This window comes from Acomys minous, assembly GCF_964271855.1.
Source record: "Acomys minous genome assembly, chromosome: 7".
NCBI classification, from domain to species: Eukaryota; Metazoa; Chordata; class Mammalia; order Rodentia; family Muridae; genus Acomys; species Acomys minous.
The window spans coordinates 88,065,917-88,093,903 of NC_140488.1; the positions used below are offsets into that span (position 1 = coordinate 88,065,917).

At 37.0% G+C, this 27,987-nt stretch overlaps 1 protein-coding gene across 15 annotated transcripts in view; it reads right to left on the reverse strand.

Moving 5' to 3' along the window:
• Positions 1-227: 227 nt before the first annotated feature.
• The window catches only part of DMD (dystrophin), a gene marked incomplete at its 3' end in the record, with an annotated part of 2,106,393 nt that continues 2,078,633 nt past the window's right edge, over positions 228-27,987 (reverse strand). For 9 of the 15 annotated variants that reach the window (XM_084788839.1, XM_084788837.1, XM_084788842.1 and 6 more), the window contains 3 exons: positions 27,051-27,174; positions 15,580-15,672; positions 228-2,821 (listed from right to left, as the gene is read on the reverse strand). In XM_084788839.1, coding sequence (XP_084644965.1) covers positions 2,724-2,821; positions 15,580-15,672; positions 27,051-27,174 — 315 coding nt within the window. Of the gene's footprint in view, positions 2,822-7,706; positions 7,739-15,579; positions 15,673-27,050; positions 27,175-27,987 lie in introns of all 15 variants that reach the window. The other 6 variants (XM_084788840.1, XM_084788830.1, XM_084788831.1 and 3 more) reach the window with 2 other exon arrangements.

Sequence of the window (27,987 nt, forward strand, 5' to 3'; positions counted from 1 at the left end):
GGACATGAGCTTGTGGTCCCAGCAAGTTCAGAGGCTAATGCAGGATGGATCACTTGAACCCAGTAGTTCAAGGCCAGCTCAGGCAACACAGTAGGACCCTACACACACACACACACACACACACACACACACACACACACACACACACACACATATCCTAAAAGAAAAAAAGCACATAAAGAGAAATGAAGTGACTAAGAAGAAAAACTACTGCACTCCAATCAACAGTTTTTTGTAACATAACTGCGTGCTTTATTGAGATACACAGTAAAGCAGTAATATAATACAATAGTAAGGCATATATTTGGTGAAGTCTGATATGTTGTGAAAATGCAGTAAAACTGAAGTTTAAAAAAATAATTAGTAAATGTTACAGTGTTGGTGTTAAAACACAATATATTATGATACTCAAGTAAGAATCCAGTACCTGGAAACAATGATGATACATGCCATGTGATGATTATGCTTCAGTTACATTGATTATGATTTACAGTTTAATACTTGGTGGTTATAAAGAACATGAAATGATGTCCAAATTATGCTTAAAATCAGCAATAAAGCTCTCAGTTTTTATTCAAATATTTTGACAGATTCACTCCAGAACTAATATCTAAAAGGTAAAACAAAAAGATTAAAACAAAATTATGTACTCTATCTATCTCAGATTTTAGAATGAAACTTAAAACTTCTTAGTAGGATGTAAAGGAACCCCTTGTTTTAAATCTTGGTGAAAACAAACCTTCGAGTAAAGAAAATGTCCAGCGCCACATAAAGGAGAAAAAAAATGCAAGACCAAAACCAAATTCAATTTGTTATCTTAGAGCTTTGGGTTTTCTTTTGGAAAATTATAAAAGAAAAAGGAGAACAGTGTCCACACAACAGACAAGTGGTGAAGTTGTGAAATTAGGTGTGCACAATTACTAGGAACACCCCAAAACCAAAGTGAGGTAGAAATAGCATGAGAAGCTGTGTTTGATGTTAATTACATTTAATAATGGACAAAACCCACTCTTTAAAAGTTCATTACACTTGATGTTAGAGGTAACAGATTTGCAAAATAATAGGACAGTGATTTCTAGTGAAAGAATGACTTTTAAATGATAAAGTAATTAAATGACATGGAAGAGTAAGTAAAGCTTTTCCTACCAGTCCTTAGCTTTCTTCTTCACTTTTTCTCCTCCGTTTCAATGATTTACATTTGTTTATATACTTAAGCCTGACAAATGTACCATAGAGTTTGGAGAGGCTTTTGCTCTTGAAACTTTCAAATTGCTGTGCCTTCCTACTCACAATTTTGTATGGAAGTCCTTGCGGGGAAACCAAAGCAAAGGAGACAAATGTAGTTCATGGGCTTCTGGATTGATATTCACCAGGGTTACAATGTGATAGGGTTACTTTCTTCCAATAATCCTAAGTCTTGCAGCATTTAAAAAAATATCACAATGAAAAAACAAAAACAAACCAAAACCCTAAAATCTAAAAATCATCATCATTATCATCATCAACAACAACAACAACAACAGAACCACCCACTTCGGTTTAAGTTTAAGAAGAGGGCAGAAAAATTTATTTGTAATTATAGAGATGTTTTTGTATGTATAGTTGTGAATATTCATCCATTCTTTTACAGAGTAGCTGCTCCCTCATAGGGGTTGACTGGGGAGCCACAACCTTCAGCCCCTCCCATCTTCCGCCTACTGTCTGGGAATTAAAAATGCCTTCTGATGCTCCTTTGCTGAAACATCATTCAGTCTAAACCATGACATAGCCAGCAGTAGGAAGCTGAATATATCAACCAACAGATTACTCTGATATAGTAAGTCCTGTGTATTCATTCACATGTCCCTTTAAAAAATCAATGTTCTATCTGTCAGTGGAAAGTTTAAAACTAGAAACATCTGGAGCCCTAGACAATATTATAGTGTGGTGATATTTTCCTGCCTTCAGGCTCCAGAGAAAATTCACTCTTGCCCAGGCAGATAAGCTCTGGTGAATAGAAGCAATTTATTCCCATTAGAAAGTGGCAAGAACATTTGAAGAAGAAATTTCATATCTATTTATCTATATACCTTTAGTAGTTATATACTTGTAGACATATAGATGTATAAACTGAAAGCCCACAGCCAGCCCCATTCAGTCAACAATTCCCAAAAGAGCAATGTGAAGCAGTCATTTCGTGGTGTTAGAGGAAGTCCTATCTTTAATATGCAAGAAAAAAAGTCATGAATTCCATATGACTACCACGCTAAAGTAATGCAAAACAATGTGCTGCCTCAGTGTGTGTGTGTGTGTGTGTGTGTGTGTGTGTGTGTGTGTGTGTGTATGTGTGTCTGTGTCTGTGTGTGGTGTCTGTGTGTGTGTGTTTAGGGGTTTTTATAAACAACTTTTTTTTATAAAGCACACTTTAGTTTACAATCTTTCTTTATAACTGTTATAAATTTTTAAACAACCCAAAATGCGTTCCATATAAAGAAATGGCAAGTTATTTAGCTATCAAGATTTTACATGTAGTTTTCTTTTAACTTTTTGTACAATTGCATAGACGTGTAAAACCTGCCATTGTTAACAAAACAATAACAGACTTAGAAACTACTGAAATCTACAGTATAGTACCACTACCCTTCACAAAAATATAGATTTTTTCTTGTAAACTCTTACTGTCTAATCCTCTTTGTTGTACGAATATTATAAAAACCATGCGGGAATCAGGAGTTGTAAAACACTTATTCTGCTCCTTCTTCATCTGTCATGACTGAAACTAAGGACTCCATCGCTCTCCCCAAATCATCTGCCATGTGGAAAAGGCTTCCTACATTGTGTCCTGGAAAACAAAGAGAAAGAAAGACTTTACAAAGTGTGCAGGTATTGTACCCTTAATTGCCATTATGGGGAGTCATTCCCGTTTCAGGAAAAGACAACACAGAAGCTGCACTGAAGGTATACAGAACACAGTTCCATTTTTACCCATTTCCAGGAAGAACCAAAGCCTTGTTAATGAAGCATTGCACAGTGTTAGTATCAGCGTAATGCTGGATCAAACTACTGGTGTCATTTGATGGGAAAAAGTGTGAATCAGCATTTTCATCTTCCTAATTTCAACTTCCTAACACATCTCAAAGGGACTCCATATGTAAGCACAAGGCTCTATCAGAGAGAAAAAGTTTTAATGGGATACACACCTTTCTCACTTTGTTGTATTTAATATAGTTGTATCTGCTCTGTTGTATATACTACACTTTTACTATAAATCACTACTACTTTCCCTACTAACATCACTATTACTAGCAGCGTCACCTTGACTCCCCAACAAAAATCTTCATTTACTGGTTGCTTCAAGCTGTGAAGAATATCTGTAGTTGGTGAACATGAACATTTTCTTTCTGTTTTTACTTGGGTTGAAAAATAAACTCTTGATTTGACCTTTTTGTACATCATTCACATTTGAATTAGAAAGCTTCAGAGTAAAAACCACTTTACATCCCAAATTACTCTGCAGCCTAATTATAATATGACCTACATGCAGTACAAAGGTTTGGAGATCCTGAGAATCCATCTTTCCTTGCCTACTAAATGAGGGTTAACTATCAAAATAGCCTTTTCGTAATAATGTGGCATGACCTAGCATTTATCCCCCAACATGGAATCAAGAGCATAATGTCTATGGGTACTCTAACAAAACTAACATCTAGAGTAAAATAATTTGAGATGTACTCTACAGCTCTCTTTTTTTTATATGTTTCATATTTTATGAGTCTAATTTTAATTCTTCCACCTTGGTAAGTCACTCTCTTTTTCAAGTATTGGCTTTGGAAATGAGATGCTTTATTAGACCATCACTACCTTACATGTAGCAATGTAGCAGAGTCTCATAATTGCTAAAATTGCAATAAAATTAAAGATAGACCAGAACATGCATTCTGTTTTAATATTTATTTCAAGAGATACATATCTTCTGAAAAACAAACTATGGGAGAATTAGAAGATTCATGGGCAAGCATTTACACAGTAATGGCACCAGATCAATTCAAGATTTACTAAATTTTAATGTCACTCAAGACTTTATATTAAGTTGGCTAAGTTTGTAAATCTGAGTGCAGAAAATTTCATTGAGAGCTAATTGTGTTTAAAAAATGACTGGATTTTGATTGAGACTTCAAATATAAAAACATTTAACAAAGCATAAGTACTATTCATAAAGTAGAAAATGGAATCATCAGCACACACACACACATACACATATTGTGTATGTGTGTGTGTGTTGGTGTGTGTGTGTTGGTGTGTGTGTGTTGGTGTGTGTTTGTGTGTGTGCTGATGAATAAACACTATAGGAAGAATAGGTATACTTGTATATGCCTGTAATCCCAGTACTCAGGAAGAGGGTGTCAAATTCAAGGCCAACATTGGGTTACACAGTCAGATCCCGCCTTTAAAAAACAACCAACAAATGAGAAATAAAAACAAAAGCTCAAGGAGTCATAGTGGAGTCCTTTGTTGTTCTGTGAATTTCAGAATGCAAATATACAAGCGATACTCACAGGGTGGAGGGAATCCCCCGTATCTACTTTCCACTGCACAAAGAACAACCTTAGGAAATCTGCACAATTACAAACACTTCGAAGTGGATGGAGTAATTGCAACTTCTGAATTATTAGCAATCATAGCAAAACCAGTAAAAAATATTTTTATAAACTGGCTGTGAATATAATTATAACCATATATATGACCCACATCTGATTTTAGGATGTGGCTAGTAGCTACATAATATATTTTAAAAACATAAACAGAACAGGGAGTACCTTGTTTTTTCCTATCCAATCAAAATTAACCTTTTAAGACAATTGGCTATGGATTATACACCACAGTTCAAAAGATAGTAAACCAAGTAAATGTACTGATAGACTATATCACCAAAAGGTACTTCTAGTCTTTAAAATTGAGTTTGGTATTACCTGGAAGAAACACTTGACTATCTTGAAGTATTATATTAGTTCTAGGGAGTATCTGCTATTCAAAACCTTGTCAGAAGGACAGGTTCATTATTGTTAACATACTACACACACTAGCATAAAATATTGGGTGGTATTAATCTTTTTAGACTGTTCAATATTGATAAGCATCTTTATGATCATTCTTATGCTCTAAAACATAAGAAATTTTGAAGGTGGCTTGTTCTATCCACATTACATGTTTAGCATTACATGTTTGGTAATATTTATAGATACTCATTTCTCTAGAATAATGATTGTAATTTTAAGGAAGTTTTATTGGATATAGAAAGCAAGCAAAATAAAATATAATTCATTATCTTTAACACAATACTGCTATAAATTTTTATGTATTGTGGTTCTATTGTCCTTTTGTTAGCCAGGGTATAGTGAGGTCATTAACTTTGCCTGACAAAATCTAAATATAACATTCAAATATCATATTTGAAATTCAAGAGGTCAAAAAGTAGCCGGGATTCAAGCAATAGCAATGGGCTTTGGGCACAAAGTGACAGGAAAAAATGTCTATAGAAAGTATTAGTTTAATCCATTCTTAAGCAAGGATTATTGAACACAAAGGCACCATGAGCTGAACATTAGGACAGTTTTATGTTTTTCCAAGTTGGCACTCACTGCAACAAATTTAGTCTCACATGCCACCATTGCCTAAGGGAGTTGTTTTCCACAGTGATTGGAATTGAGACTTACTGGCAAAGATCCAAGACCTCAATAACAATCTGGCACTCTTTTTTTTTTTAAATACAATTCCCAAATAAATGGTTAGCATTCAATTGGCCAAAGCAAAGCTAGAATACTGCAGTGAAATAGGCTTATCTTTTCCTCTCTATAATTTCATCTCTGAAAAAATATTGGCCTAGTGTGAGTTTAGGGTATTTTCATAGCCGTATACAAGACACTATGTTTGTGGTGCTGTTGCATCTAGGAGCTCACCTCAGTATTCTGCACCTCAGGTCATAGTTACAGATTCAATTCAATCTGATGGACTTTAAAAATGTTTATTCAAGGATAAAACATATTCAGGAATTCAACATTATGATGCAATTGTTTTCCACACACACAAAAATAACATTAAAATTTAAGGTGGGCACCTACCATTAAAATCAACCATGAAGTCTCACAGACTAAGTACATGAGCCAGGAGCATTCAAAGCCTCACTGATTCAAATTTTCTTCGTTTCTCCTCGAAAGCTACTATCCCCCAACCCCGGAATTCTCTTCTCTCACTTTGAAAGGACATTGGTGCAAACACACTGAATTTATTATAATTGCATACCATGGTCTTGGCAGAATATCTAGTATAACTGCTTAGGTTTTAAAAAGAATGATATTTTCTACTGCTTTTAGCTACATGTACTTGTGAGGGGGTTATCTACTAGTGTCCCCAGATGCCCATTGGGTCCCCTAGAAATGGAGTTACAGGTGGTTGTGAGCCTCTCAATATTTGTACTGGGAACTGATCTCTGGTTCTTTGCAAGAGCACTTAAATGCTGAGCCATCTCTCCAGCCTCATGACTACTTATGTTTAAAAGAATCAGCGGCTACTTGTCTATCTCTGCATATGTGAGAACATTCTACCTTTCCAGCTCATCTCATAGAACTGCCATTGGCATCTCTTGGGAGAACTTGCCTGCCTCCTTCCTTCACATTAACATCTTAAGGAAATCTTATTCCACTTGGGCTGACACTTAACACTTTGTCACCCAACAGTCACTTGAGTTAGGTAAGTTAATGTTCAGATAATAGCACAAGAATAAGAAGCAGCATTCTGTAAAAACACGAAGTATAATCAGTGTTAATGCTGCACCCTACTCATTTCAACACTTAAAGGGTAGTGAAAAACACATCAAACCCCTAACAGTCATGTTTTTTTAACCTAATGGGTAACTATTCTGTTTGGCTCCAAATGCCAAATAAAAAGAGAGTCGTCTTAAGGGCATGTTGACATGATGTAAGCCTTTCCAGCACTGGTGCTAATAATGTGGCTTTGAAGCCAGGGTTCCTAGACTCCTCCTTTGCCTCTGCCATCATGGACACTTTCCTTCCCCATTCCTTGTTCAATTACCTTATGTGTGAAAAACAGAGTTCAGAAGAATACCTACCTCATAGGTTTGTCGTGTAGATTATGTGATAGAAAAATAAATGATAAATGCTGACAACAGTGCTTGGCACAAAATACATACTCAAAAAATTCCTAGCTAAAATGCAAACGAAGGAGTGTAAGAACCAGGAAAAGAAGGACAAAACAAAACAAAAAAATAAAAGAAAGTAGTATCTCAGAAGAATAAAAACCAAAGATCCTGGTAGAAAATGCTCAGGTCCTGAGGTGCAAGGAGGCTTTAGGACTCATCATCAGTCATGTGCAAGGTGAACCATATTATGAAGAGTCAGTTTGTGTTGCACATAGCAACAGATTCGAACTGCATGGTTCCAACCTAGGGACTAGAAAGGATTGCCAGCTTTGAGAGACTCCTGTTCTCCAATACCCCTGCTGTTGTCCTCATGGAGATGACAACGGCCATGAACATTTGAGGAGTGCTCCTCATGAGCTGTAAGAGGTGAGGTGACTCCCATTCTCACATGATGACAGAATGTGTAATAGACACATGCGCGTGCACACACACAGCTCTTCCACAAAGGGCAGACACAGAAAGCAGGCTGAGACAGACAGAAGCCATGGCTGTGAGCCCGAGTCTCACTAACCTCTCTCATTGGCTTTCCGGGGGCATTTCTTCCTTCAATAACAGAGAGAGGAAGAGGCAGAGATATCAGAAAGGAAAAGTAAAACACGCATAAATATACAGTTTCATACCAATTTGCTGTTTTTTCCAAATAGATATTGAGGTGACAATTCATTTATTCCCTTATAGAAAAAAAAAAGAAAAAGAAAAAAGAAACAAAAATCCCACAGACATATCTAGTCAAATAACCTTTACATATACACTTAAAATTAGTGTAAACAGATACAACAGGACCCAAAAGACATCATTTGTAGTATCCATAAATTTCACACGTTAAACTGGATGAAAATCACACAAAATAGAAATTTGACAAATGGAGGCATTGTTTCAAGGGAGACTATAATAGAACCTCAAGCTTAGTGCTCAAAAATCTCATAATCTCTTCACTTTTGCCTTGATAATCAATGCATTAAAACATCAAAAGTTCTTGACTGTGTGTTAAGGCAGAGCCTCACAGAGGACATGGGGCCCATACTCTTGAGAATAATTTGTCCTGTCTTCTAGAAGGTGACCATGTCCATGATGGGGGAAAGGTGTGAGAAACACAAGAAAAGATGAGAGAAAAAGGTTAAGTCCCACTAATCAGCAAACAACAGAATGAAACCTAAGACTAAGCTTTCAACCTCTTGTCTTAATCAAGTATTGAGAATTGAGCACAAGAATCAATGCCTAAACACTGTTCTTGTTTTATAGAGCCTTGTGCCTGCATATAATTAAATCTATTTTTGAAAAGAGTCTGGTAAGAAAATATTCTTTGATCATGTTTATAATTGGAGACGCCATTTCATGTTGTCTCCAGGATGTTCAAAAGCATTTGGTTTTAGCTATGGGAGAATTCCTCACAGAGTCGTACACGAAATTTCCACATTTTGAACAGATAAAATCAACAGCTGTGAAAGACCCTGTCCAACATTACCTTTCTCCCCAACTCACCATGCTCAGTGGCTCTAAAACTAAAACTCTCTAAAGCAGTTCCGAAACACTACTCCAGAATGTAGATAGGGGCCTGGAAAAAGAAACCTTTAGTAATTCCCATTTAAGGCTCCACTCTTGTGATGTACGTGTAAAGGTTTCTCCAAGTGTACCTTTTCTTCCCTCCATCCTTCTTTTCCTTTTTATTTTCCTACTGAATTTTATTAAGGAGGTCGGAGATTTCTTATGATTGTAGTAACTGAAATTGAATCATGTAAAACTGCATGCATGCTGTTCCTTAAGACAGGGACAAGAGAGAAAAATTGTGTACAAGCTCCTGAGCAGTGTGTTTTACCAGAAGCAAACTCACACAGATGACTGGAAGACGGAGGGCATGAGTCATTTCATACTCCATGGCTCAATATTATGAATTACTCTTCCTTTTGGACTCTTAGCCAAGATTTTTCTTTTAATTAAAAAGATTCTTTAGAGTTCAGAGCTCTATTGTCTGGTAGCAGAGTCAGTTCTTCTCTCTTCAAAGGCTGTGGGCTTATGAAGGATAGGGCCCACATTTCAGGCACCACTCTGTCTTACGTACTATACCTAAATGCTGTTGATACTTTATCAGTGCTGGTGAAACTGCATCAGTCTTGATTGTCAACATGAAATACCTGGGAAGAAGGAACCTCCATAAGTTTGCTTTCCCAGCAGGTTGTTGTGGCATTTTACTGACTGACAACTAATGTTGGAGGGCCCAGCTCAGTGTGGGTAGCACTATTCCTGGGCAGGTGAGCCTGGGGTGTATAAGAGTAGTAGGGGAATGTGTTTAGACTGTTCCTCTATAGTCTCTGCTTCAGTTCCTGCCTCTAGATTTCTGTGTTAGCATCCACTGATGATAAACTATAAGGTGTAAGATAAACCCTTTCCTCGTGCACATTGCTTTGGGTTAATGTTTTATCACACCAACAGAGAAACAAAGTATAACAATATGGTATCAGTGAGGTCGTGGCAATAAGTGTTTTCTGTGTTATAAGTAATCTGGCTATGTGTGCTATCTGTTGGAGCAGTGGTTCCCAACCTGCCTAATGCTGCGACCCTTTAATACAGTTCCTCAGCGAGGTGGCGCACGCCTGTTATCCCAGCACTCAGGGAGGCAGAGGCAGGCTGATCTCTGTGAGTTTGAGAGGCTAGCCAATGTTACACAGAGAAACCCTGTCTCAGGGGGAAAAAAGCTTCCTTAGATCTTCAGTTAGGGTGTTCATCTGGTTTGTGGTATGTTATCAGGAAATGAATCAAAAGAAAAGGGAAGTGTGCTGGGGCAGTCCTGGGTATAAATCGGGCTTGGTTGGGCCTGGTGAAGACTAGTTTCCTGAGGCAACAGAAATTTGAGATTACTGCCTGGAATTCATGGTTTTGGAGAAGAACTTGGGAGAAATTATTGTTTTTTAGGTGCCTTCAGCTTTATTAGTTCACTGGTGGTTAAAAAAAAAAGCTTAAGGGTTAGGATTTAAGGTTGATAACCATTTAAGGGTTTCTATTTTACTACTAGTCAAACATGATCCATATGACTGTACTTTACCGAACATACAGGCTCTCTGGTGGACAGATATAAATGCATAAAACAATGCCTCTCTGCCACTTTGCTGAGTGGAAAGCTGATCCACCATGAAGCTTGCAGCTGTGTACATACATGTAAGGAGTCTGGATGGACACAAAATGAAAGTGTAAAGTAGGGCCGAGCAAACTTTCTCTGCAAAGGACTAGGTAGTAAATATGAGCCACACAGGCACCGTAGCCACGTATCCCAACTACTATGCTTTTAGAGCAACCATGGGTGGAGTCTATGCAAATGAGTGGATGTGGCTATGTCCCAATAACCTTCATTTCTACAAACAGTAATGGGTCAGACTGGGCTCAAAATGTATAGATTGTTGATCTCCAGCATTAATGGATAATTTACCATACACTTTGTGGATGTGTATAGGAAACAACGGTGCTTGTAGTAGGGGGTCCAGGGGGAGGGAGATACGGTACATTATGCTTCTGCCTGACTTTTAAATTGTTTTATTTTATTTTGTGTGCATGGGTATTTTACCTACATGCTTGTCTGATCTATGTGGAGTCCAGAAGAGGCCATCAGATAACTCTGAAACTGGAGTTATAGATGCTTATGAGACACCATGTGGGTGCTGGGAATTAAACCTGAATTCTCTGGAAAAGAAGCTAATGCACTTAACTGCTGAGCTCTTTCTCCAGACCCTGCCCACATTTTTGCTCGTTTGTTTATTTGCTGATGCTAGGAATTGAACTCAGGCCCTTGTTCATGCTAAGCAAGTGCTCCAGCAATGAGCTACACACTCCACGTTTCTTTGTGTGTATGTAATGTGTGTGTGTGTGTGTGTGTGTGTGCGTGCATAATTTCTCCTTCATTAAAGAGCCATAGAAGAAGATTTGAATATTAAGAAATAGTTGGTATTAAAAAGCTGCTTGCTAGGATTGGTAATTTTGAGGCATTTGGCAGACTGTGAGTTTATTTGGGCAGCAGTGGTATAAAAATAAAAAAGATGTCATGGGCTATTAGTGATATAATTTTGTAGAATAGGTCAATAAGCAAAAATTTTCAGAAGATATCCTCAAATAGGACTATTTTCTTGATTGTCTTATGCACTAAGCTTGTCTTATATGATATTATTTATTAATCTGTGTAAAGGAGCACTTCATTTTATGAAGTCCAATAGCACACCACTAGGAGAGCATTTCTTTCATTAATGTGCATACTTGTACAGAGAAATCTACATTTGTAGACCACTAAATGATCAAACACATGGAAAAATTGCTTAAAGTGCTTAATCTTAAATTATATGTACTGCATGCTCTACTCGTGTAGTGTTTCTATGCAATAATGGTTGAAATTCAGTAAATGCTTTAGAGTAGGAAGTTTGCATTATGCTATAATTCAATGTTTACATATATTTAACGATGGGCACATTGTAGACAGATAAACAGATCAGACAGAAATTAGCTAACGTACACTGAGCACACAATTATGAACAATGAATTATAACTAAAGACTAATGAGGAAAGATAAAATCACAAAGTTAAATATGCACACATGCACACCTTGGGTGTGCTGCAGTTTATATTATCTAATATTCAGAATAAAGATGACCATGGCTTAGCATTACGTGGCAAAGCATCCGAATTATTAATTTGGATAAGAGTTGAGCAAAACCATTAATCTAATATCAGAGGCCTAATTTAATTTGCTGAGTGGCTATGAACAAGGCACCTAACTTCTTCATGCTTCTAAGCACTCTGGAAATGAAAGAAATGGAAATGGAAAGAGTATATATCTTCAGGTCCTGGGTTAAGGCACAATTGTGGCAAAGGATAACACAAATGTTGTGAATTTAAGGCATACAGTGGCATACTCTGTTTACTTTCTATATTTGTGACAATTTTAATTTCTTTTCACAATAAAGCTCTCTCTCTACTAGAAATTAACTAGTAAGGCAAAACAAACCATGAGATGGTATTTAATAATGACTTTCCAATAAATGTCAGACTTCTGGATCTGACATCTGTTTTGAGTTACTGAAACAGCTGTCTGAAATAGCTGTATCAACGAGGAACTTCATCTATTTCTGGTAATACAATAAAAGCAAAATGGTCAGAAGAGTCAGAATAAGACTAACAAGTCCTCTAGGACATTAGCTCAGTGTTGGCAGAAACTTGCATGGTAAAAAATATTGTTTTGATAATTTTTTGAAAAAATATATTGGCAAGGAAAATTGAGACAGGTAGGTAAAGAAAACTGTAGCACTGGATTGGAAAATCAATTTAGCAGGTTGCGACCAATACTTTATTCCTAAATACATTTAACAGAAATAGCAGATATACAGAAAACACTTTCACAAAACTTTTGTTTCAGATATTTGTATGAACATATAATTATAAACATGTGTGTTGTAGAATTGTTGAGTAAAAACATCTATCTATGTGTATATAAGCACAAATGCAATATACATTATTTTGGTACCCCAGTTTGTGATAAAAACACGCATAACAAAAAGGTAAACCAGTCTGATGGTCACTGTTCTGAATATCAAAGATACTGGGATGACCTGGTAAAGCTCTTCCCTTTAGGGAAGAGTCTTTAATCCCAAATTTAAGATTCTCAAGAACTTCTCCTTAACACTGACCTAACATATGTGCCAAATGGTAAGCTGTCTCTGCCTAACTCAGCTGTTTCTATTTACACACACAAACCAAATACATGCACAAATGTACACACACACACACACACACACACACACACACACACACACACAATGCTTTTCCAATTATAAATGCTTTTAGTTACAAATAAACTATTCCAAACCACTTGGGTCCTATAATCATGCTCCGGTCAACAGGGAGCAAATGAAAAATACCTAGACCATAGTATCATAGAAATCCCAGTTGAGCCAGTTCAGTGGGTACAATGCTTGAAGGAGGACCTAAGTTTGGGTTTCCAGCACCTACGTAAAATCTGGGTGTATTGGGGTGCACCTACAGCCACTGTGCTGATGGAAGCAGGGTAGACAGATGGACTCAGGGAGCTTGCTTGCCAGCTAGTTTAGCTAAAACAATGATCCCTGGTTCAGCAAGAGAAACTGTCTCATAAATAAGATGCAAAGAGATAGAGGAAGACACCTGATGCCAGCCTCTGGTCTCCAGGCATAGGCACATACATGTTCATACAACACACACACACACACACACACACACACACACACACACACACACACACACACCTAATCAAATACTCTGAAACTTCAGCTGTTTTCTCTCTTACAATGTAGTCTTTTGTTTGCTTTTAAGTAATGAATTAATTTTCTAAAGCCACCCCAGACTATAATTAAGTAAAAAACTAGTCAATGGAACAAATATATAAGACACTTTTTCCTATATTAGAGTACTCAAATAAGCATATAGGAGATCATAATCTTCATTAAGTACTAATCTAATCACATTGTTCTGGTGGCCTAAACAGAAATTCCCAATGCCCCAAACAAACAAACCAAAACCCAAACTAGTAAATGTCATATTAGGTGTGGGAAGTGCACATACTACAGTAGGGAAGGTATACTTCTTCTAATGCCTTCTATGCTTAGTCTACCTGCAAGGACTCTAGAAGTGAAGTGCTGCTAGCCAATACAAAGGCTTTCATTTTCAAGCTCATCAGAGTGGACCTGGGCCCTTACAGCTGTCTCTTCTCAACTCTATTCCTGTTGCTTAGATGTAGAAGTGGAGTACCTCTTAACCTCTCAGAGAGTAGGTAAATGGGGTGGCCGTTCAAGAAGATGGGATGAAACATATTTCTATGAGCCTTAGGAAAAAGTAAAGGAGCAACAAAATGTATGGTAGATGCCTAAAGCCCTGAGACCTCTAACCCCCATGCAGCCTTGAAGAACCATCTACACAAGTCTAATTCCTTCCTAACAAGCACTTTGAGGATTCTTTCCTGGAAAATATATCTGCACTAGAGAAACTGCATTATTATATGATGTTCTGAACTGCATTCCTACTGAACTATGAGTTCTTTGAACTTGTTCTTTCCTTGTATTCCTAATACTTTCTCTGTTACATAGTAGGCATTAGTAAAATCTGGAAGGACAATGTGATAATAACAAAAGATGAAGCATTTTATTTTCTACCAAGCTTGTATATGGTCTCTCTTTGTAAATAATGACATCTAAGAAGAGAAGAGTTAGGATGAGGATGGGACAAGGGGTTAGTGGAAGACATGTAAGAGTTTTATCTGTTAAAAATCAATCAGTGGTGTTCAGCAGTGGAAAGATAGCTGCTACAGACATTTAAAATTAGTTTCCCTGATGGTTCCTTAGCAACACTGTACCAGAACATTATTGCTTGTAATGTGCACTGCACAACGTTCACTCACACATCAAATAACTAGGAAATGGCCATTGTTAACTGATACAGAACAAAAAGATAGGGAAAATACACTACTCTAACACACCCTCCTCATTGCCCTTATGGAGACGAACAAAAAACCTCTGATTTTCCACCACCTTTCCTTCCTGGGCTGCCCATTAGGGGTACTAATCACTGGCCACAAAGCTTTCTGTTTTCTCCATTCAGCTTTCCTTCTAACAGCTCACAGGTGACCTTAACTGTTCTTCTTTTTATAGGTTGACAAGGAGGGGGTGGTGGTTCAATATCTGTGTCAGATAACGAACCATAACAAGAGCAGGAAAATATCTCTTCGGATGAAGTAAGACATTTGTGGCTCATACAGACTTGCTGGAAAATTCTGTGTGCTAAAGTCCTGCTTTTGTAGTAGGTGCAAAAATGTACAAGGTCAGTGTGATAGAGAAAAAGAATGTCCCTCTCTACAACGAAGTGAAAAGCTAACCTCACCTATGGAGATCTAATTATCCCTATACTGAAATAATGGGGTATGATACAATTTTCAAACAAAAAGAGCATCAGATTGCAAGCCAGAATCTTCACCACTACCACTTGCTAGTCATTTTGTAGGCTTCACTATTGCACACTGTAGCCTTATATCCCTGGCCCAGGCACCACACAGCACTAATTTTCTCATCTGTAAAAGTCACATAATAACTGCTCTTAAATAAAAGGTACCACATAATTAGCTCTTCAAATCAACATGTGAACCAAGTAAAACACTTTATAAGTACAAGGTAGAATCTTACTTCTAGAAACAATTTGATCACATAGGTATTTTCAACTCAAAATACAGCAAGCCAGAAATCTATACTAAAAATAAAATCTCACCATAAACCCAAATTGGCATTCTTCTGTCAGCACATGTTGGCTTCCAACAGACAAAAACATATCAGTTCGAATGGAGGGGAACCATGAGGACTGAGACCCTTGGAGACACAGGTCCTTACCTCTTGAGCTAGGGAAGGAGTTGTTGAGTTGCTCCATCACTTCTTCTAACCCTGTGCTTGTGTCCTGGGGAGGACTCAGAAGATCTTCCTCACCTAGTGAAAGAAAAACAAGAAACAGCCATCATATCTCTGCCACATGCATACACAGGAAAGGGCCTCTACATTGTATGATAAACCATTGTAAGTTCATTTTATTTGCTCATATATAATATTACAAAAAAAAACTCCTCAAGGAACTCCATGACAATTGGGGACTGCTTCCTTAGTGTGTGGAGATTCATGTGGTAGTTTACCCATGCTATTATTCTTGGGGAAGAAAATTCCGTCCATACTCATTAGCTAACATAATGTCGGAAAAATGTCTTTTCTGGAAGCCCATGATCAAGTGTGAAACTTTTCTTTGAGATAAAACAATTATTGCGACTTTCACATGAACTCTGGTGCCTCATATTTGACCATGTCCTCTGGATAGGGAGGCCTAGTGGCACTCAGAGGAAGGATAGCAGGCTACCAAGAAGAGACTTGATACCCTATGAGAATATACAGGGGGAGAAGGTCCCCCTCAGTCACAGTCATAGGGGAGGGGAGTAAGGGGAAAGTGGGAGGGAGGGAGGAATGGGAGGATACAAGGAATGGGATAAGAATTGAGATGTAATATGAGTAAATTATATATACATATATATATATAAAACAATTATTGCACACTTGCAGTGTGCTTTCTTAAGACAAAAGAAAAATATAAGAACATGGCAGATTAAATTTACTCCATAAAGGTAGTAAAAGAGGGGAGAAACTGAGGTTTTCAGTCTTTTACATTTAACAATAACAAAGCTAAAGTAGCATTAAGATCAAATGTAATAAAAAGAAATAAATATTGTACATGATCTAATTAATATTAAGCATTGTATTCTAAGGATGGTAGACAGAATGCTGAGGAGTTATGCCCTTTATTCTTTGCTACTTGGAATTGCTTTATCATTTTTGAATTGGGAATTTGTTGTAGATAGTGTGGGGATCAGTGTAACTACCCAGACAACATTTTTAATAAGGGGAATTTTTCTTAGGTGCAAACCAAACTAATTTGAATTCTGAAAGTTCTTTGAAAGTTGTGTTTCATAATAATCTCCCAAATCATGAAAATAACTTCTTTGTAAGCTCTGTTCGTTAAGTGTACTGTTACTTTGAAAGCAAGACCTTGTTTAAGCAAGTCAGAAATAATGAATGGGCTTAAGGACAAGCTCATGCTCACATGTGACCTGAAAAGCATTAGGGAGGCAATGATTAAATGATTTACATATTCTTTACAGTTCCCTTGGGCTATTCCATGCTTGGATTGTCGGCTAAGATTATAATCCTGCATTTATTCCTGCATTTTCAATTTTGTTTTTAAAGAACAACAGAAAGATTCATTGCTAAGACCAAATTGTAATCGAGGTGGACGTGAGTCTGCATGTCATTCCTAGAGTGAAGGGTTAAGGAGGGATTAAAAACCCTCTGATTCTGTGAGTCTCATGCCAGAATAAACCTCCTTGAGATCCTAAGCACAGGAAATACTTGGTAAATAATGAAGGTCACAAAGAAGTAACACGAGACTAGATTCCTCTTTCTTTCTCACTTCTCTCTACACACGTGTGAACACATACATATGTAGACACACACGCACACACATTTTAAGTTTCTGTCTTCAGAAAAGAAAAAAGTGGCAGTTAATATTTCTAGTTTATTTAGTCTTGCCTACTATCTGGTGAATAAAGAATGAATGAAATAGTACCAGAGGAGACACAACACTGACCAATTGCAGGACCAATTGCATTTTTCTTGTTCTGTAACTGATGCAAATTTTTGTTGAACTGGGAAATGTGAGGCATTTTTAATGGCACCAAGTCCATGTCCATGATGGTATGTTTTACAGATTAAGACAGAACAAGCAGAAAACTCAGTATCAGTGTCAATATATCTGACAGTTTAATTACATCATAACTGAGTTCTAGGAACTTCATTGTAATGTATTAAGACTCAGGTACAGTTCAAGGATGTGATTGGCGGGACCATTCCTGAATGAACTTTAAGGTTTAAACTGTAAAGTATAAGCTAATTATGTCAGCTAGGTTCATCTTTACAGATAAACTATGCCATCTCAAAAAGGAGTATCTAATTCAAATGCAAAATAGACCTGTTTTAATAGAAAGCTTTTGTGACAGGGATAATTGTATCCATTAAAACATTTTGGGGGTATTAGAGTTTGAATGCAGGGAGCTATGTATGTACCCAGCTACTGATCTAATAACCATACTAATATTTTAGAGCACCTAATACATCCTAAGTTGTATATGAACATGTATAATCTGTTTCCTCAGTTTTTTTTAAATAATTTCCAGATTTCTCATAATGGTTTAACTAATGTCTTTGTAAGAACAAATAATATTTATTTATTACATATATGCAGAAGAAAAGGCAAATAGGCTAACTGAAATGTTCATAGTGCCTAATATATTCTATATTTGATTATACTGAAAAGGTGGAACAGTTAAATGAAACCTTGGAAGGGGAAAAGTGAGAGGGGAAAGAAGATAAAAAAGAAGGATGAAAAAAGAGAAGGATGATGCTGAATGTGATCAAAATCCTTTACTATAAAAATGTCATAATAAAATGTATTTCTTTATACAATTAATATATACTCATGAATATTTTAAAAATAAAGTACTAGTAATGCATTGTTAGATACTGGGACAAGGTTTTTTTCTTAATGTTTAAAAAGAACTCCACACATTGAAGGGGCTGAAGAGATGGTTCAACAGCGCTTCTTGTTCTTTTTATAGGACCTGAACTCAGTTCTAGGCACCCATGTTAGTAGCTCACAACCACCTGTAACTACTGCTCCAGAGATCCAAAGCCCTCTCCTGTAGGCACTCATCAATTATGTAAGTGAGCAAAGGACTGATAAACACTAAGAAAAGGGGGAAATACAACTGAGCCAAAGTATTAAGGATCACACAGGCATATAAGGAAATAGAGCAACAGACAAAGGAAGCGCAACCACAAAGCTCCTGGAAGTCTTCTGTGTTCAGTTTGCTCAAAGGGAAGCAGAGCGGTTATCAATATCCACACAGTGATCAATGGGTAGGAGTGCTCTCCCATGGTCCATGAATGTAGACTTGGTCATGTGACTAGTTATGGTAAATGGAATGTGAATGGATGTGGCATACAGAGAAGCTTAGATTGTTAGTTGTTACATTTGCCTTCTTATGTTTATGTACCAGAAAAAACGCATGGTTCAGGTGGCCTCCTGACACACAGAGGATGAGAGACAGTGTGAACATTCTTGAACTCAATTCAGAACCATGGGTGAAGTTCAGCTGAGCTCCTGTATAACTGTAGCCAACTAACAGATATGAACAAGTAATGCCCAAATTGAAATTTTTTTGGCTATTTAAAATAACTGTCACTGGTTCTCAACATGTAAGAAGACTAAGATTATGGATACAGAAATGCTAATTACCACAACTTGATCATTACATGTTATATATGTGAACCAAATTATAATATGGGATCCCATAAATAACAGTAAATACATATCAACTTTAAAGGTTAAAAAAATAAGGATACACTTTGTTTTAATTAGCCAGCACAGTAAGATACTAATATTTACAGTTTGCCTAATAATACACTATGCAGCTATAATACAAAAGACAAGCCAGCACATTCTAATTATAATAGTCATATTCTTGACAAGATTGCTAACTACCCTTTTTCTTCACTTATTGCTAAGAAAATGCACACTGAGTGCCACTTGTACCCACTTGGAATTTGGCCAGTTACTATCCCTACCTCACTGACTCATTGCCTACTCAAATAGTATATTGCTAGAAATTAAAGGAATTCATGGCAATTTCTTAATTCCAAGCCTTCAATTTGGTTCTACTCCAAATTGATTCTCATGACCATGCCTAAAAATTCTTTTGGGGTTATTAACAATATTCTCTGGCTTCATTTCAAGTTAAAGTTTAGAAATAACTGTATCTAGGCAAATTATTTTCTTTTCAAAATGGATCTGTGCCTTAGCAACTTACTTATTTCTTATAAAAGAGGGTACATGTGAACATATATAATCACCATGACATCACTAGTCATTGATAACATTCATAGCACTGACCCACTTACAAAAATGAGTTGTTTTTCAATAATTGATCTAGTGAGAGGGATTCCATAACAAAGCCTTTCTCTTATCTTCTGTTTAAAACAATCAAGATATAGTGTTAGTTAACCTGTAACTTATATTGGTATACATAATTTTTTTAAGATTATGCCCACCATTTGGGGGAGGGAGTTTAACCCATTTTCACCTTCATGTGTTATTATTTCTGGTATTTATGTCTTGGTTTCCTTGGTTGTCTCTAGTTTTTCAGTAGAAAAAGTACTATGATTTATCTAATACATTTACATTTACATCCAACTGTGTTTTCATATCCCAATTGAAAACAGTTGCTTTCCGCAACTTCTTTCAGTCCTTTGTTAATAAACTGTGGTGTGAAAAGATGTTGTTGATTATTAGTTGATCAGCTTTAAATTATGATACAACATACATTTAAATAGCTTAAATATATGAATTTTTCCCGTCTGTACAAACATAGATATTGTGCTTGGGGCTGGAGAAATGGATTGTCAGTTAAAAGCATTCCAGAGGACCCAGGTCTGGTTCCCAGCACCCAAATGGTGGCTCATAAGTGTCCGTAACTCCAGTTCCAGCGAACCAAACAGTCAGTTTTAGCCTCTGAAGATAACAGGGATGTGCATATGTTTGTGGTAGTTTGAATGAAAATGGTCCCCATAAGCTTAAAGGGAGTGGTGGTATTAGGAGGTGTAGCCTTGTTGGAGTACGTGTGGCTTTGTTGGAGGAAGTGTGTCACTAGGGGTGGATTTTGAGGTTTCACAAGCTCAAGGCCCAGTGGGTCTCTCTCTCTACCTGCTGCCTATGGACTCAGATGTAGAACTTTCAGGTACCTTTCTAGCACAATGTCTGCCATGTGTCCTACCATGATCATAATGGACTAAACCTTTGAACTGTAAGAAAGCCCTAGTGAAATGTCTTCCCTTATAAGAATTGCTGTGGTCATGGTGTTTCTTCACAGCAAAATAAACCCTAACTAAGACAATGGTGCACAGACATACATGCAGGCAAAACATGCATGCAAATAAAATACAAAAAAAAATGAATTTGTTGTGCCTGACTTTCAAAAGAGTAAGGTACCAAGAACTTTACTGCATGTTTATTACACTGGGAATTATCAATTGGGAAATAAAAAAAATCAAGAAATTGGCACTGTCTTTAAGGAGCTTAAGTTCTAGGGTATTCTATGAGGAGAAAAGAAATGCCAATAATTATCTGTAATATAGAATAAATTAAATGATATAATTCAAGACAAAACCATATAGTGTATGATGAAGTTACACAGGAAGATCCACTGTGTGCAAAAAGGATAATCTATTTTAGGCTAGTAAAAAACTCTGTTTCTATGTTAAAGAATTTGGAATTCATTCAGTAGGTAAATCAAGCTTTCTGCCAGAAACAGTATGATGTAATCTACATAACTGAAAAGTAACTAGGAACAACTGGAAGATGGCTTTAAACAAAAGAGAGGACAAAGAGAGAAACCAATCAGGACAGTATGCATTTGTGTTCAGGTAATAGATGACAAAAGGCTGGATTGAAGTAGAAGAACCAAAACAGTCTTACATTTATAATAGGTGGTAGGATACAGTGAGAGATAGGAGTAAAAAGGAAAAAAGTGGGGAATTCCATTGGACTCTATTTTTATACAGAAACACTGATGGGTAACGACTGGGCTAGAAATCTGGACATAGAGTTGCCAACATAGTAGAAGCCAAAGAATAGAAGACCCAGGAAGAGTGAAGAAGAATGAGGAGGATGAAGAGTGAGCCTTAAAGTAAGCCAAGATATAATTCAATGAAAGAATATTGCACATCATCTACATGGTAACTCTACCTAAAATATTTATCAGGAACAAACTCAGAAGGAAAGAAGAAGGCAGATCCCAATCAAGGACCATTCCACAAACACCTGGTCTTGAATCAGGTAAAGATGCCTGGAAAGTGTTTGAGACTGAAAGACACTACAGAGACTTAACAATGAAATGGAAAGCATGGCCTTTCATAAGAAATAGCTATAGAGAATGTTATTGGCAGAATTGAAGATATCACAGTTGAAGTTGCCGAGTAGACAGCAACAGTCTCTTGATTTTGTGGTGCTACATATTGAATTCAGGGCCTTGCACATACCACATAAAGCACTACCAGTGATTGACAGTCTTGGCCCCAATTTTGTTTCTTGAATGGGAAATTCTACATTGGTTATGTAAGAATGTATCTTACATTTTGAAAGACATGTTTTCACGTTTTTTGAGCAAAATGTTATTTTGTGTGAAACAGACACTAAATGGCTCAGTGAAATAAACAAGCCAACAATTATAAATATAAGTATTATGGATATGCACATTAAAGATGGATAAGTCTATGCCAAGTATGTAAAGATATATAGAAATATATAAGTAGATGTCAATATAAACAAAACATTAGTCTAAGGCTACATAAATAAATGGATATATGGAAACTGTGACGAAATGTTGAATTAATTGCAACTTTGCTATAAATCTGGAGTTTTTCCTAAATAAAAAGATGAAAACAAATCACATAAATATCCGATGTTAACCATCAAATCTCTTTTAAATGCTTGAGAATTGTTTGATATTTTAAATAAACAAATCAGAAGACATCTTAAGAAAAGTCAGTTCAAGGAGGTCAGGAGTCACTGAGTATGAAGAGTTGTTAGGAAGGAATATACATGAGTAGAGAGAGGTCAAGAGTGCCAAAAAGACAAGTTTTGCTCATCTGTATTTCTTTGTCTCTTCCAATAAAATGTAAATTCCATTAGCTCAGTCAGTAACAACTGTATAGAATACAAACAATGCATGAAGACTTATCAATGAGAAGTACTTTGTGCTCTTAAAAGGTACAGTGGTCCCTCTGTATCTGGGGAGATGTGATTACAGGATCTTATACATACCAAATCTATGACTGCTAAAGTCCTTTATATAAAGTACTTTTATTTTCCCATTTAGTTTAAATCACGTCTGCATTACTTATAACACCTAATACAATGTAAATCCTATCTAACTAGTTGTTGCATTATTATTCAATTCAGGAAATAATGACCTAAAAATCTATGTGTTTCCTTACAAATGGACATACCTATCCCAAATATTTCAAAATTAGTTTGATTATATCCATGATAGGGAACTTGCATGTGTGGAGAATCAACTGCAGTTGAATTCTTAGATAACTTCTACCATACTTCACTTGAAAGAAAATGATTGGGGCTGTGTATTTAGAGAATACTTCTGCTATCTATAATACAACTCAGCCAATCTCGTCCCTACCACATCTCAAAAGCTCAAAGTACAAGAAGACATATCACAGTTATTTAAACATCTGGAACCGTCACTTTAAAAACTTCTCCTATTCCTCTTTATTAAATAAAGTTGGCTTACACAGTTCAGTAAAACAAACCTTGCAACATATCCCATCAAATTTATATAAGCAAGTTATCTCTTATCCTAACTTGGGCACTGGCATATAGCACTTCTCTCTGTGTAGTCAGTTCTGTCAGAATATTCTTGGTTCTACAAATCATCAGTACCACATCCTGCCATGTACTTTTATTTGAGTGCTTTAACAGGTATCTTGCTTCTTAGGTGTTGACAAACTAAATAATTAATGCTTCTAAGCATCCAGAGTTCTGAGGCTCAGCACTAAGATATGTGATTTAACTTCTCATGTATTACTTCAAAAAGAAGGAAAACCCTGAAGTAGAGAATAACAGAGACACTAAAGCTCATTTGCTTTCAGAATTTATTGACTTCTCAAAGGTGTGCAGTATTTTTTCATGCTTTATGCTATAACTTCCACTTCCACAAGTCCATTAGCTATATTCGGATCTCATGTGCAAAAAGAGAATCTGAGAGATTGCCGTAAATCAGTGAGGTGTAATAAAGAAAACAGTCTCAAGCATATCCTCTTCTGCTTCACAGCAAGCCTTCCTATAAGGTTTGACTTATCTGGACCTTAATGTGCCCTCCACTCTGCTCTAGATTCCTGAACACCACTGCATTTACATCAACTCTTCTTTCTTTCCTCGGGTGTACTTATCTTTTTAGAGCCCTCATCAACCTTCTTCAACATCTGTGAATCTCTATTATTGCTCCAATGGTCTCAGCACCCTGCTAATGAATTATTCAATCCTGGTTGTATCCCACTATATGTATACTCTAACCTTTTCAATGATCTCCATGTACCACCCTTAGAAGCTGAATGGGAACCTACACCTTAAGTGCTAAATTTTAGGAAGAGGTCAACTTCCCTGACCACAGTGTCACTGCTCAGACCAAAATCTGTCTATTCTCCTTCTCTCCCCAACCCCTCATTTTGTTTTTGTTTTTGTTTTTGAGATAGGGTCTCACTATAGCCTTGGCTAGCCTAGAATTCACTATGTAAACCTAGCTGGCCTGGAACTTGCAGTATCACCCTGCCTCTGCTTCCCAATTATTGGGATTAAAGTGTGAGTCTGCACCCAGCTTCACTGTAATCTCCTGATCTTCCACTAAAGCTCATTCATGCCTTCAACCTTATATTCTGGCCCTTACAATCTGAGTTGAGCACTTTGTCTCTCTTTAGTCTATCCCACAGATCATTTCAAACATGAGTTCCTACACAGGGCTTTGAGCGTGAACAATTAAGAAGCCTTTCTGTGAATTAATACTGATTTGGGGGTTGTTTTTAAGCTGTAGTGTCACTATGTTGTTGAGTCACCTCTCAAACTGATCTTCCAGGAACTGGTGGGAATCCCAAGGATAATTGGCTTAGGACCCACAAAGAGAAATAAAGTCATAGGGTTGATTCATGCTTATTCATTCATAAAAGAGTAGAATACTGGTAGTATTCATGAAACATGATTGTCTTATTAGGAAAAACAGTGAGCATTACCTGACAAGCGCTGTCATAACCATTCATGACACTGAACAATAGCTGCCTCGGTTTGCTTTGCTTTGATCATGTATGCATCACCAACTATAGCTTTCTTAGAACCCAGTCCTGTGCAGAGATTCCCGAAGAAGAATAAATAACATAAGAACAAATGACACTAAACACTTACCATTTCCTCTCTAAATTCAACCAACTCTATCTTGAGCCCTCATTCCAACTTGGGAATTGTGAGAGCTAGTTATCATCTTGACAGAATCTAGAATCATCTAGGAGACAAATATGTAGGCATGCCTGTGAGGAAGATTTAGACTGGGTGAACTGAGGTGGGAAGACCCACCCTACATGTAGGTGCTTTCTTTCCACTGGATGGCTTTGTGGTCTTACTATAAAAGAATGTGAACTAATCACCAGCACTCATGTCCTCCTATTTCCTAACTGGGGATGTAATATGACCAGCTTTCTCAAGTTTCTGCAGTAATGCCTTCCCCACTGTGATAGACTGTACCCTCAAACTAAGACAAAAGGAACACTTTTACCCTTAAGCAATGGAAAAAGTAACTAATACAAAATGCTCTAAGTTTCTTTCTTTTCCCCAATTTTCATGCCTTTTCATTGATCAACTTCCCTTCTCTGAAATGGCCAATCATTCACAATAATCCAATTATTTGTAATTAACTTTCATTTCCACTGGCTCCTTTAGATTTCATCTTTTTGAGCATATCTTCCTTGACACTGTATATATTTCTCAGTCCTTTACTCTACCCTATTACCCAAATAGAGGTTGTCCTATTTAGCTTCGTCAACATGATACAGCTTAAGGTCACCTTAGGAAGGAGTCTCAATTCAGGGATTTCCCAGATAGACTGGCTGGTGAGAAGATCTGTCACGGATGGAGTTGATTGTTAACTGATAGAGGAGGGCCCAGCATAATGTGGGCAGCACCATTCTTGTGCAGAAGGCCCTAGGCTTTACAAGAAAGCTAGCTAAGTGTGGGTATATACACTGGAAAAGAGAGTTCCTCAGTGGTCTCTGCTTCAAATTCCTGTTTGAGTTCTTGCCCTGACCTCCCTCAGTGATAGACTGGAAGCTAGAAACTGAAATAAATACTTATTCTCTTAGATTGTTTTAGGTCATGGATTTTGTCATAGCAACAGAAAAGAAAACAGAACAAAGGTCTTCCCCGAAAGTATTGTATCCAGACACCTTTGTTACATATTTCTCCTTTCATGTCCTTCGGCAGTCAAATCAATGGATGTGTAGTTTAATTCAAGAAGTCTGCTATTTTCTCAAATGCACTACAAAACAATCAAACATTATACTAATGGAGGGCCAGAAAGACGGCCCAGTGATTAAGAATTTTTGCCACTCTTAAAAAGGACCAGATTTCAGTTTTCTGCAACCATGTCAAGTGGCTCACAACCATCTGTAATTTCAGCTCCAGGGGATCTAGTGCCCTCTTCTGGCCTTCTAAGTCATCCATACACATACCCACATACACAAGGACATACATACACATACAAATAATAATATACACATTTTAGAAGCAATACAATACTGAGGTTGGGAGTATAGTTGTGTAGTAAAGTACTTGCATAACATGCCTAAGGCCTTATGTTCCATCAGCATGGCGAGAGGTGGACAAAAAGCATTGCTCTATATTCACAACCAAATCTCCTCACTTCTTCCCCCTCACAGTAAGTCTCTAGGTGCTAGAATCTCTATTTACATGGAATAGTTTCATAGATGCCTCCTACCATTTCTCAGAACAATTGGTGTATCCATCTAGAAAGGTTTTTCCTTGGGCAGATGTAGGTTTCAGAATACATCTTTTAAGAAATACCTTTTCAGATAATCTTACCTGTGACAGAATTTTCAGAAGTTCTTTGACATGTTAAGCATCTTTATAATGTGATCCTCTTTCCTCTGTAGCCTCACTTCTCTTTACATCTTGCTTGAAGTCCTAGTTTTCTATTTAATTAATCACACTACTTGCTATTTCTTACCATTGTAAAGCTTTTTACCTGTAGACCATTATTTACACTATTTCTACACTTCAGGGTATATTTGGTCTCTACTCCAACTTTTGGAATCCTTCATAAATATCAATTGGCCGCCAAGCCTTGCCGCTTCCAGAACTATGTAGTATTACTTTACGTTGCCCTGAGCAACTGGGAAGTTCGATTATTAAGGGCTAGGATTAGCTCAACCTCTAAGGTACTCACATGCATGCGTGTGTGTGTGTGTGTGTGTGTGTGTGTGTGTGTGTGTGTGTGTGTGTGTATGTGTGTGTGTGTGTGTATGTGTGTGTGATGCTGGTGTTAGAGAAGTTACTTCATGATTTGTATTGGTAGCAGAAATTTTAATTTTTTTTCAGATACTAAGAGTAGCTAATTCTGGAAGTAGCTGATACTTACCCATAGATTCTGAAGTTTGACTGCCAACCACTCGGAGCAGCATAGGCTGACTGCTATCTGACCTCTGCAGAGAGGTAGAAGGAGAAGACAGTGTGGTGCCATTCACCTTGGCCTCAGCCTGGGGCTAAAGTACGCAACAGAAGAAAAGTATTTTCACAATAGACTCACAACATTATAGGAATACTATAGACTCAAAAAATAGGATTATTCTAGACAGCCAGGAGAATGTGGAATATTTTATTGTTGATATGATCCATGGATAGATATGTCTTTACATCTGAACTGTGATGTCTTATAAAATGCAGAAAAAATATAGATATGGGAGGACTTGTCACAAAATTAAAAGGCTAAGAAATTCAGAAGGCCAAGGGAAGGCAGAGATCATATAAAACCCCAAAAGGTAATGTTGAATTGATATTCTGCAGAAGTATTAAGTAACGTAATAGAAAGAACAATATTTGAAAATTTTAAACTCTCAGACAACCTAGAGCATGTCGGGCTAGGGTATTTTTTAATGCTATATTGTCCTGTGTTCCCAATGCATATGTAAATCTTTAAATTATGTGTTAGTGATTGGGAGAAGAAAAAAAGCCCAAACAGTCAAACTTTCCTTTCCAGAGAACAACTGGCATTTCCATATAAGATGCATTTCCAGTTATATTACTCACTTATAACTGGACACTAGCCCAAGGGGCATGTTCCATGAAAGTCTTCACCTACCATGAAAGTGGGATAGATGTGAGGACATCCTATTGGGACTCTAGGTGAGAGAAGCATGGGAGAATGGGGAAATAGAAGGATCCAGAGGGTCCTAGAAACCTACAAGAAAAACATTATGATGGGCAGATCTGGGCCCAGGGGTCCTGCTCAAACTATGACACCACCCAAGGACTATAAGTGCAGTAAACTTCGAACCCCTACTCAGATCTAGCCAATG